The sequence below is a fragment of the Stigmatopora nigra genome, chromosome 2 (genome assembly GCF_051989575.1).
Source record: "Stigmatopora nigra isolate UIUO_SnigA chromosome 2, RoL_Snig_1.1, whole genome shotgun sequence".
Lineage (NCBI taxonomy): Eukaryota > Metazoa > Chordata > Actinopteri > Syngnathiformes > Syngnathidae > Stigmatopora > Stigmatopora nigra.
In genome coordinates, this window is record NC_135509.1 from 17,872,498 (window position 1) to 17,884,589 (window position 12,092).

General features: G+C 38.3%; 1 protein-coding gene across 2 annotated transcripts; it reads right to left on the reverse strand.

The window, feature by feature from the left end:
- Window positions 1-1,000: 1,000 nt before the first annotated feature.
- bbs2 (Bardet-Biedl syndrome 2) lies at window positions 1,001-11,740 on the reverse strand. 2 transcript variants are annotated; one of them, XM_077712049.1, is made up of 18 exons: window positions 11,591-11,740; window positions 10,950-11,083; window positions 9,495-9,722; window positions 9,073-9,198; window positions 8,641-8,703; window positions 8,363-8,440; window positions 8,017-8,121; window positions 7,386-7,472; window positions 7,152-7,287; window positions 6,893-7,032; window positions 5,828-5,948; window positions 5,581-5,752; window positions 4,424-4,553; window positions 4,206-4,325; window positions 3,430-3,567; window positions 3,166-3,278; window positions 2,573-2,721; window positions 1,001-2,094 (listed from the first exon to the last, which is right to left on the reverse strand). In XM_077712049.1, exons 2-18 carry the CDS (start codon window positions 11,064-11,066, stop codon window positions 1,988-1,990), a joined length of 2,130 nt encoding a protein of 709 aa, XP_077568175.1. In that variant the 5' UTR covers window positions 11,067-11,083; window positions 11,591-11,740; the 3' UTR covers window positions 1,001-1,987. The 2 variants fall into 2 exon arrangements, with proteins under 2 accessions (XP_077568175.1, XP_077568176.1); XM_077712050.1 differs by lacking the exon at window positions 11,591-11,740 and adding an exon at window positions 11,450-11,530.
- Window positions 11,741-12,092: the final 352 nt, after the last annotated feature.

Consider the following 12,092-nt stretch of genomic DNA (forward strand, 5'->3'; position numbering starts at 1 on the left):
CCTCCAATTGGCCGAAGATGAGGATTTTTTTTACTTGAAATCAGATTTTTTACAGATTTTTTTTGCCAATCAGATATATTATTTTAGAATAGATAAATAATGTAATGAGTATTTTTTTTTAATTGAATTGACCTGTTCAAGAATTCTATTTTCAAATATTAGACCATAGTATCACGCAACAGTTATACATTTCTTGTGGTTTGATTTACAACAGCCAAAAAAAAAAACACCGGTACTGAAATGACATGACCACTGGTTTGAATTTCACCTTCTGATCAAATCTGATACGGTCCGATACTCAAAAAATAGCCATATCGCACGCCGATCATGACATCAAGGTTCCAGCACCCTGTGACCCTTTTAAGAAGAAGCAGTTTGGAAAATGAACAAATATACAGTCTACACACCCATTAATGTTTTTTTTTCAGCCATTGTGGTCAATTTAGTGTTCAGAACATTCAAATTTATGTCCAATAAGACATCCCCGTTTCCACTGGCTTTGAGTTTTTAAAGGATTTTTCAAGTGGCTCAATTTATGATAATTTATTAAATAACTGATCACGTTTAAGCACAAAAGAGGGTGTGCCGAGTGCTTCAAGAGCACCAACAATGGGCAGATGTTCAGTTTGTGTTTTTTATCCAGTTGTAGACTAATATGAATGTAGCACAATGTAGTAATTTTCCATCACCATTCCTTTAGAATGATTCTTCTTTGTTCATGTCTGCTGGTGGATAGAATGTGGACAGCAGGAAAACTGGCTGGTCTAGTACAGCTGTGCCACATGTGATTCGCAGATGTTGAATAAACAAAAGAGGAAAGGCATCGAGGGTGGAGAATGCCTCAGTTTTTGTTGACTCTCTTAGAGAACATATTGCTTTGCTCATGCACACTAATCCCTCCAGTCAGCCTTTCCAGCAGTGGAAGAAAACGCTGAATAAGCCAGATCCTCGGAAAGAGAAATTTGTGGGATTCCCCAGGCCAAGACCATTTAGGCACAACTTAAAACAATGATCCATTTAATCTTGACAAAAGGATAATAACAAATTTATAGTCTAGCAAATGTAGTGTACATATCTATCACACCAAAGTCACTTACCGAATGTTTTCTTTGGCTACAATAGCACTGCTAAAATACACTACTACATTGCTCCTAATGTGGACTCAAGTCAAAGCTAGCTTCTGTTTTTGTCTTTGCGTTAAAATGTACATGACATTCAGTCACAATTTGGCTTTTTTTTTTTTTTATAAATGTGCAACATGACCTGTTAATTTGTCACCCTAAAATCAGTAAAAATCTTTAAAAATCCATTTATAATGAATTGCTTATTTCAGCTAAAACAACCCTCTTAAACTTACATGTGATTACTGACACATGTTGTCACGCAAATGAAATGAGGGGGAAAAAAGCAAGGAATTGAGGTTGAAGATTATCATGGGATTACTGTGCAATGGTGTCAATTATTAGTTAGGGATCTAACTATAAGAATCTAACTGGACATTTTCTTAATCCAATCATTCCTTTACATCAAGTCTTCTTTGAGTGCAACATTTTTAATGTTTCACATGACATCAGTAATTCTTCCCCCACACATTTTTCTTTCACAGTCTTTGAAGCCATTTACAAGTGATGATTCACCACTACGCAACACATTGATCACTTTATCATTTTAAGTCCTCAGCATGACCTTGCTATATTAAATACCACTGCTATAAAATAGGTCGTCTAAGCTTGAAACGTTTAATTTGTTTTCTTTCTCGTTCACACTATTCTTGGTTCCAAAAGCAACTAAACTAGCAACACGCACCATTTGACTGGCATGGATTGTTCTCAAAAATTCATTCTCTCACAAATTTGAGTTTCTTGATTGTGCTGAAATCCCACAATTCTTTGAGTTTTCTCATACTTGCACTATTGAGGGTTGAAATTCTTCAAACAAGAGGTGTCAACCTCTCTCTGTTGTCCATTATCCCGGTCTTGCTTCACTATCAAGAGGCAGCAACACCAGCTCTCATGACCCTTAAGAGTGCACTGACATTATTGCTCTTAATGGCATCCCGGCATGCTGAGATGACTTGGTTCTTTGGTCTACCAACTGGAAAGAATGCACACACGGACAAAAAAATAATTATAGCAGATTTAGCCTACAAGTACAGTGTTCCCTCTCTACTTCGCGGTTCAGAGCTTTGCGGTTATTTTCTGGGAAAAAAATAAAAATATTACATTGAGACAACATATTTTACAGTGTTTTTTGTTATAACATGAATTTCACTCTCTCGACTCGTATTCTATATGGTGTACTGTATACAGGGGGGTAATTTTAAATAAAATTAAATTCAAATTAAGCATTTTTGAAGGGGAATGCCTACTTCGCGGAAATTCACTTATCGCGGGTGGTCCCAGCCCCCATTAACCGCGATAACCGAGGGAACACTGTACTGTACTGTTTATGTAACTGGAAAATAATGTTAAAAAGGTCTGATAATTTCATATTGAATCAATGAACATGAATACAGGAATCCAACAGACAATTGCTGCATTAGGCGGGAGAAATCTTAGGAAATTAATTTCACCTCGAAGTCGACCAGTTCGCTGGATTGCTTGGTTGACAGACTTGAGGCAGCCCAGCAGAGCATTGTGATTATTCGAGCGAATTTTGTATTCGCTGACAAGATCTCGGTTTAGATCATAAAGCTGCCTGTAATGTTTCTTCATGGAAGTCCTGCCAAAGATAAAAAGGCACCAAGTCTGATGGGCAATATAAATGAGAATGTTGAAAATCACACATTTAAAAAAAAATCATGTGACATGATGATGTCACTTCAAAATATAACTCTCTTATTGGAAAGGTATTCAGTTGAATTGTTTCAAGAATGACGATATTGCCTCAAAGTGAAAGGTCAAGTGTCACAGGCTCTAGCTATGGATAATAGTACTCCTAATATAAAGATTAAATGGGTAATCATAAAATAAAGTAAAAATAATTCATTTGAAGTGGACTAGACAAATGAAAATAACCTTACTGCTTATTGAAAATGTAGTACTGAATAATTGGAAAAACATTAACGATTTCAGATTAATTAACATTTGGGCGACTCCCAAAAAGAAAAAAAACAGATGATATTCGAATGTACAATTGGTTACTATAAGCGAATTGAAAACTAACATGTCATCCATCAAGCGAGCATCTTCTGCTTGCACAAGCATTTGCTTGATGTAGTTCGAGTGGTCAGCCATTTCTGCAGTTAGCTTCTGGTGGACAGCATGAAACTCATCTACCTAGTGGGCACAATTCAGGACTTCTTAAAATAATAAACGTAGAAGCCAGAGCACGCCACTGCAAGCTTTATATAGAAGGGAATTGTTAACAATATTGGCATGATATATGGAACCGAAATATTTTAGGAAATATGGCATCGAGAAGTTAAACCTCAGTGAGTGTAGTTTGAAGCTCCTCAAAATATGTTGGAAAGTCTGCCTCTGCTGACAATTCCTCTATTGCCAGGAAAGAGGCTAGCGATTGGACCAAATCTCCTGCCAGGTCAATATCATCAGTTTTCAGAGTGATCTAAATGGATGAATAATCAAAGACAGATCAATGTGGGTGATTCTTTTTGCTCTGATCTAATGTATAAAATACATTTGAGAAATGCATACCGTATTTATTCAAGTATAACGTGCAAAATTTTGTACCAAAAAACTGAAGCAAAGTTTGGGTGCGCGTTATACACGAATCTCTGTGAAACCCTGCCCTCCGGTGAAAAAGTCCCCTTGGCAGCTGTTATAATGGGAGAAAAGGAACATGTCTTTTTCCGCCAGATTGGGCGAGAGAGCCCGTTCTATTGGCCGATGCTCACACACAAAAAAAAAAAGAATTCAAGAAGAATTTAATCAATTGTTTGGTGAGTCTGATGATGATGAATAAGACTTAGAAAAGTTTTCAATATTATGATAATGAATTAGACTTTAAGGATTTAAAATTGTAAATTCAATTTGACAATTGTGTTCGTATTGGTAGTTTGTTTTACCAAAATGCCATACTATACGTTGAGAATAAATGTTTTGTCATGGCAATCATCAGCATTTGCCAGTTACCAATACCTGTGCAATCCTGTGCACACGTTATATTCGAATGAATATGGTACATTTAAAAAAAAATGCATCGTCTTTAATCAATTTTGGATTGTTGAATATGTCTATGTTCACCTGTCCGTTAGTAGCCATGCTGATGGAAAGCAGTCCCCCGCCACGAAGGGAATTAAAAGTAACATCAGGACTATTGATACCATCCGGTAGTAAGAAGTTTTGGTTCAGCCACATTGTAACCTGTGCATACACAGACAAAAAAATACGCAATAAAGTCATTGAGGCTTGTTTTTTTTTATTTTATTTTTTATTTTCTTAGGAAGAAATTCTTTACTTACACGCTGTGGCCGGTCATTGATAGTGAATGTGACTCTTCCAGTGGGAGGAGGAGCTGAGGGGTCAACTGTCATATCATACATGGAGAAACGGGGCAGCTGTCGGGTGATTTCAAACACATGGAACTGGGTGCTATAATGACCCCAAAAAAATTGAGTAAATGTACTGATACACAGGAAATAACTACAATCTTTCTTTCCGTCAAGGAGAGCAGGCGTGAAACGGTGATGAACTAAAATGCATGGAATCAGGCAGAAAGTGTCTTGAAACAAAACAACACAAACTTAACACTTGTGCTTCACTAATCCTATAAGGAATTTATGGATATAACCATTTCCTGTTGAAGGAATCACATATTTGTGCTTCCTGAGTTGAGTAAATTACTAATAAAGTGCATATTTCTGGCAAAAGCATCACTCATAGCCGCAGAAGGACAAAGTCTCTGTTTTCTTTTTGCAAATATGAGTTGCCAGCAGTATCGAAAGCCAGGGTGAGGATGGTATCAGACAGATGAATGTAACAGCCTGATATGTGCATCGAAAGAACGTTTGGAAAGGTTACGACAAGAATTACTGCATTGTACGTGTTTGATTTGTTCACCACAGTGTAAGGCAATTGAGATGATATGCCTTTGTAATACAGTCGTACCTCTACTTACAAAATTAATTGGTTCCAGAACTTTTTTCGAAAATTTGGTAAGTACTTTAAGTACTTTATATGTAAATTCTCTAACTCATTCCCTGGTCCTCACACAACTACCAACTAAACCCTTTAAAATTGGGTAAAGTGTCCCAATGTTGAATGAAAGGAAAATCCAATAAATCGGAAAATTGGATCCAATACATTTACACCAGTGTTTAAAACCAAAATGATGTGACCTAAGCCAACACAAAATTAATTATTTCAATGATAGACATCCAATCATGTTGCTCTTATCTCATTACTACTGGGAATTTAAATGACTTTGTCATTAGTATACATTCAACACATTTGAACTTGAACCTATCACCATCAATAGCAGTCAACTACTATTTAAATGCTGCCTACAATTATTTTTTCGGGTGTGAACTAAAATCACCCCCAGACAAGTGACAACATGGGGTTTCCCTTCAGTCAAACATTACATCATAGTTAAAACACAGGCCATTTTGTGACTTACCTATTTTTCACACCAACAAAGGCTTTGACGTGCAGATCTACTGGTATGTCTTTTGGAGGCACGATAGGGACTCGAACACAACCTGAAAGGTTCTGGACACTGGGGTGAACAACATGGCTCTCTCCCTCGAAAATGCCTTCAGCAAATATGAGCACCGCACGAATTATTGTTTCTGGTATACAAAAGAATACTCCAGTTTAGTCCAAAAGAGAAAACATTCTTGAGTTGAAGTGCTACTAGATAATACCATTTGGTGTTGTGATGCACAGCTCCACATGAGCTTTCTGGACCTCCGTTGCAGCTCTTACTGTGAGAGCTGTTTGGAGCTGAGTGTTGGCTGGAATCCCACCTGTGCTGTCCGATTCACCCTAAATAAAGGACAGCTGTTATTTATCATAACATGGACAATTAAGTGTCCTGTGTTTGTCTTAAAAAAATCCAGCTCTGTTTCCAATTAGTATGGGAAAGGAGGCTTTCAGCTTATTCAAGGAACATAAAATTGTTGTTAATGGGTGACTAGTACAAAGCCAAAACTGAAATGTCCAAAGTCATCATAAAAATGCAGCCTGTGTTGCACAAGGGCACGTTTTTACATTGTTATGAACTGAAAATGGCTGCAATTAATTGTGTTCATAATTTATAGACCTGATAGTGTTATGGTTCACTCGCCTGACTTCTGTGCGCGCAGGCGAATGCTCGATTCCCCCTGGTGCTGTTATGATTGGGAGTGCAAATGGTCATTTATCTCTCTATTTGTCCTATGGCTGACTGGTGGCTAGTCTAGAGTGTAGTCTCCAAAGTCAGCTGGGATAGGCTCTGGCAACCCTACAACCTTAACGAGTTTGCGCACTAGGTAATATGAATACATTTATAGGCCAGACATATTCTAGCCAGGCGCAGCTGAGAAGAAATTACCTAAATGTGGACGGAAAATCGAAAGGAGTTTGACATGCGCATATAATATTAGCGGCAGCCTGTTGTGTTTATGTGGGTAGTGCGTTGGCCACACAGCTCTATGATCGAGGGTTCAATCCCAGGTTTGGGCCTTCCTGTGTTTCCTCCCACATCCCAAAAACATACGTAGTAGGCGGGTTGAACCCTCTAAATTGCCTCTAGGTAGGAGTGTCAGCATGAATGATTCTTTGTACCCTTGTGCCCTGCGATTGACTGGCCACCAATTCAGCGTGTCCCTCGCCTGGTGTCCATAGTTGGCTGAGAAAGGCTCAAGCATCCCTCGCGACCCTTGTGAGGAGAAGCAGTATGAGTAATGAATGAACTAATATAATATTAGCCAGAAGATGTTAATGTGTACCTTAGAGTTTTCTTCATAGTTGCGCAGCTCCAGCAGGAGATTTTGCCTGCGATTGCTGAGCTCTCTAATTAGGTCCTGTTCAGCACTGGAGTCCATGAGATTGCCTTTCAACTCTTTCCCAGCAGGTAGGTATCCACGAACTACATTATCCACACCAAAAAGGCAATAGCATTAAGCTAAAAATGTAATTAGATTATAATAGTATTGGTGTTTAAACTCATTTTAGATAAAAGTTTTTGACGGAAAACACAGATCATACCTTCTCCTTCTACGGAGGCACAGATAAGTTGTTTCTGCCCATCCAACCTGTAGTCTCCCTCTACCACTCCAGCCACAGAAGAGGAGAAGTTGTCTCTAAAAATTACTTCACCTGTGCGGTCACTTCGGGCATCGATCTTTAACAGAAAAATGGTCGGAAAGAAGGTATTGATGAATGCAGTCATGTGTTCACTCTCCAGTACCATTGTCTTAAGAGTGCCTTTAAGATGCTAACCTTTCCATTGGACCAGCCAGTGATGAGCTCCACCACACCATCAGCGTTCAAATCAAAGGCGTGGATGCTCATTGCATGATTTTTAGACTACGTTGAGAAAAAGTTATTCATTTAGAACTCAAGAAAGCATTTGGTAAACAGCATTTAACCCTTTCAGGGACTGTGCTCAGCTCTTCAAAAGTCAACACTTAAGTCCTTTAAGTTTTTAAAGAGCAATTGAGTATTTTTGGTTCTTAAATTATTTTTTTAATAATGGAAATGATTATAAGATTTTTAAAAAAAGTTAACATAGGCCCAGTGGCACGAGTGGTTAGTGCCTCTGGCCCAGAGACAGCTGGGATTGGCTCCAGCAGCCCCTTGTGACCCTGAGATAAAGCAGTTCAGAAAATGAGATGAGTACTACTCTGATTTATATATCTGTTTCAGAGTATTTTAATCATTACACGCAATTGACGGCAACAGACGTTGAATTCATGAATCCTAATCTTTATGTGCCACTGAGCACAACGTTTCTTTGCATTGGACATTTAGCGCTATCAATGACTGCCAATAATGTAAATGAGTGCCTGTAAGGGTATTACAAAAAGCCATAATTCATGGATGGGCTGCTTTATTCAATGGTGTTAATTACCTTGATCCTCCAGTACCGAGAGTTGCGCTCATAGACTCCAACAGTGCCATTTGCCAGGGCATAACCAAATCGGTTACTGTGCATGTGACACAGTGATGTTACGGTCTATGCAAAGGAGAAAATGAAGTTGAAATAAAAAGAGAAGGTCCATAATGGTAATGAACAATCATACACAAAAGGTTTAATTAATTCCAGTGACAAAGTCAAGATGTGTCTCCAAAGAGACTCAGTGGTTAACAAGGATTTTTTTTTTCATCGCTTTCTAGCACTTCCCAACAAGATTGGAAGTGGGGGTTTTAATTGCTAAATCATGATAATAGAAGTCAAACACAGAGTCAATACTAACCTCATTTTCAGTCATTTCAGTCACAAGCTCATCCTCTCTGAAAACTCTGATGTCAAAATCCTCAGAACCAACCAGTAGCTGCCACAAGTCACAGAATAAACCCAAGAAAATTGAAATGAATTCATTAATAAGCTGTTGCCTCTAGCAGAAAAGCACAATTTATAATGTTTTTTTTTCTAAAATATGATTAGATATATTAGATATTATTATGTAATATAGTCCAAACCATCGTGCTCAAAACAATGGAGGTCTTTTACTTTAGCTAAGAAAGTAATTACCTCATTTTTGCCATCTCCAGTGAAGTCACAAAGTACAAGTGATCTCACATTATCTCCTGTGACCTTGAGAAAAGATACATAAATTCCAGGATAAATAAAATAATCGCTCTAAAGAAAATACATGCACAACATACTGTAGAAAAATATATGTGCGAAAAAAACAATTTTATTTAAAATTATAACCAATTGAAGATTCATTTGTCCATCTTATATACTGCTTATCTTCACAAGGTTCAAAGCGGTGCTAGAACCTATCCCAGCCAACCATAAGGAACAGTTGGAGGAAGGCCACAATGAAACGGACAAACCACTCACGTTCACAATCACACCACCAACGGGTGTGAATTGAACCTATACTTCTCAAATCAAATTTAGGAGGATGAAACCCTCTAGCTATTAAAGATATATTGTGAATTATTTATTCATTCTTACAGTCCAGAAGAGGTCGTTGCCCAAATAATCAAAGCCTTGTAAGGCACAGTTCCCTCCAATGATGGCAAGAGGATTCGGGATCTCCCCAAGTTTCCCCAGTACGATTGCATTAGCTCCATCAGACACCTAAACACATTTTTAAAAAAGACAGATGAAACATAAATGATAGAGTTTGGACAAGATTAAATAAATACCCTGATTGCACATTTAATCACAATATGAGCAATTTACATGACAAAACATGCCATAAGTAACAACTATTCAGTAGGAATGTCAAAGTACACTATCAGATAGGTTGTTTACACTGGCACATTATAAAATGATCCAATTCAATTGATATGAGGACAACGGTACAAATCTTTTGGAGAGAAAAAAATTGGTGCTGTTTTGTAGCTGTATTTCTCCAAGGGCTTTTAACTAACCTCTTTGTAGAATATATCTGTATTGTCATGGACATCATAGGCCAGCAGATTGGTCTGAGATCCCACCAACAATGTGTCACCAGTCATCTTTGGGCCCAGAGTACCTGCAGTCAGACATGTCACTGCCTGGTTGATGTTGAGAAGCGAAATATCCGAATCTTGAGTGCTTTGACTCAATCGGTGAGAGGCAGGTTTTTGAGAACGTGTGTGAGGGTTGTGAATAAAAACCTGAGAAAGAGAACAAAAAGTTAAAGCCCTGAGTTAAAAGTAACTATAATTTACGTCCTAAGAGGGACCTAGAACACTACAAGAACATTCAAGTCATTACAGTCTTCCCTCGATTATAGCCACTTCACTTATCACAAATTCCTTTCTTTGTGATTTTTTTTCTGTCATTAGCTATTCAAAAAAAGTCATAAAAATGTGGACGTGCCCTACAACCGATCAGTCTAGATTGTAGTCTGACTTTTGCCCGAAGACAGCTGGGTTAGCCGTTGCATTTTTTCAGTCTTTTTTTGTGTTAGTCATTGCAGAATTAAGGGGAAAACAATGGGTCCAAAGCCAGCAGGTGCAATGAAAGGTAGTGCGAAAAAAAGTGCATAATGGCAATCGATATTCTCATCTGTAACTCATTTTCTGAATTGCTTTACCATCATTAGGGTTGTGGGGGTGCTGGAGCCTATCCCAGCTGATTCCAGGACAGAGACGGGGGACAACACCCTGGATCGGTGGCCAGCCAATCGCAGAGCACAAGAAGACGGACAACCATGTACACTCACACTCATAGCTAGGGGCACTTTAAAGTGTACAATAAGCCTACCATGCATGTTTTTGAAATGTGGGAGGAAACTTGAGTACCCTCAGGAAACCCACACAGGCCCGGGAAGAACTTACAAACTCAACACAGGTGGACGTGACCTAGATTTGAACCCAGGAGCTATAAGGCCGACACGCTAACCACTCGCCGCACCGGGCCGCCCGCGAATCAATATTAAGCACGAAATAATCAAAAAACATAAGAGTGGTGTGCGCATGACGGAGCTGAATCGCCAATATGAGAGGAGCACCCGGACAAGTTGGCAAGTGGTCATGTGTTATCCAATTGTGAGGACATTTGTGTCCGTCATTTTCGTAATATTTAGAAGGGGAGACAAAAGCAAACAATCCTAGATAGGTTCTTTTTAAAAACTTCGGCTAAAAGGGAAAGGTGTTTTTACATTGCAATATCCTGTTTTTTGGTGTGTTTATTTTTTCAGAGAGTGGGAACAAATTAATTTGTATTTAGTTCCTTTCTATAGGAGACGTTGATTTGAGATGCGATGAAATCGACATACGAGTTCATTCCCGGAACATATTAAGCTTGTGTTTCAGGGTATTACTGTATTTATGTATTTGTTCCTTTATTTCAAACCCCAAAAGAGTCATGTGCACAATAAAGGGTTCCCACATATATACCTTTCCGGCTTGTGTTGCTGCAGTGAGGCACGGGTGGACACCATCAAATTTTCCAACAGTCACCATGCGTGGGTTGATTTTATGGCTCAATTTGAGTGTGAAAATGGGGACCAACATGATCAATAATTTGCCTCCTAAACAAGAAAAAGGAACCATAACCAGAGACATACATTTAGCAGAAATATGGAGGTTACTAAAAGAACAAACAAACAAAAAACTATTTAGTACACAAATTTAATAGCAGATGATGACAAGTAGCATTTCGTGTTTTTGTGACACTAATACTAATTAAATTACAAGCTTTGGCCGATGGCACCAGTTAGGTTGCCTAGCAACAAAAAGTGTCAAGCCAAAGCTCGTTCGACGAACGATAATCTCCCGTCGTTTAGTAAACAACAAAGCTATTTTTACACTTGATTGAAGCCTTTCAATAACATTTGACATGTCACATCGGCCATTAATAAAAGCGATTCAATAATATTGAAAAGAGTGGTTATTACCCTTTACTTTAGCTGGCTTAAGAGGCTAGCATAATGGAGCAAATAAGAACAATGCAAATGCAAAAGTCACCGGAAATCACGACATAGCATAATGAAAAAAAGTGTAATAAAGATAAAAAGTAAACCCCACCGTATACGTACCTTGCACCCAATTAGATTTTTTAAAAAGTAGATATGTAATAAAATAATTCAGCTCGTCGCCAGCACAATGTGAAAATGCGATTTGTTGTCCACGGCCATTTCCGTCCTCGGATTTCAAAACAAGATCTCGCTAATAAACTTTTGCAAAGTAACTTGAGATTGTTCTTCTCAGATAAAGCCACACCCGAGAACGTCAAAGTGCGGATTGGACACTGCCATTCAGAAATGATTAGTCGTTATTTTTAACGCTACCAACCCTCAAGTTCCGTTCATAACCCTGAAATGTGATGACCTGAAAAACTAAGAAGCTAATTTGTTAAAATAGAAAATATTAGTTTTATAAAAAGTTCAAACCACAGGACCATCTGTATCAAAGGGGCGGCCCGGGGTCCAAATCTGGCCCACCGCATCATTTTGTGCGGCCCAAGAAAGTAATTCATGACAACTTTCTGCTTTAGGATCAAATTCAAATTAAGTACACTACATTTTCTGATTTTCACCC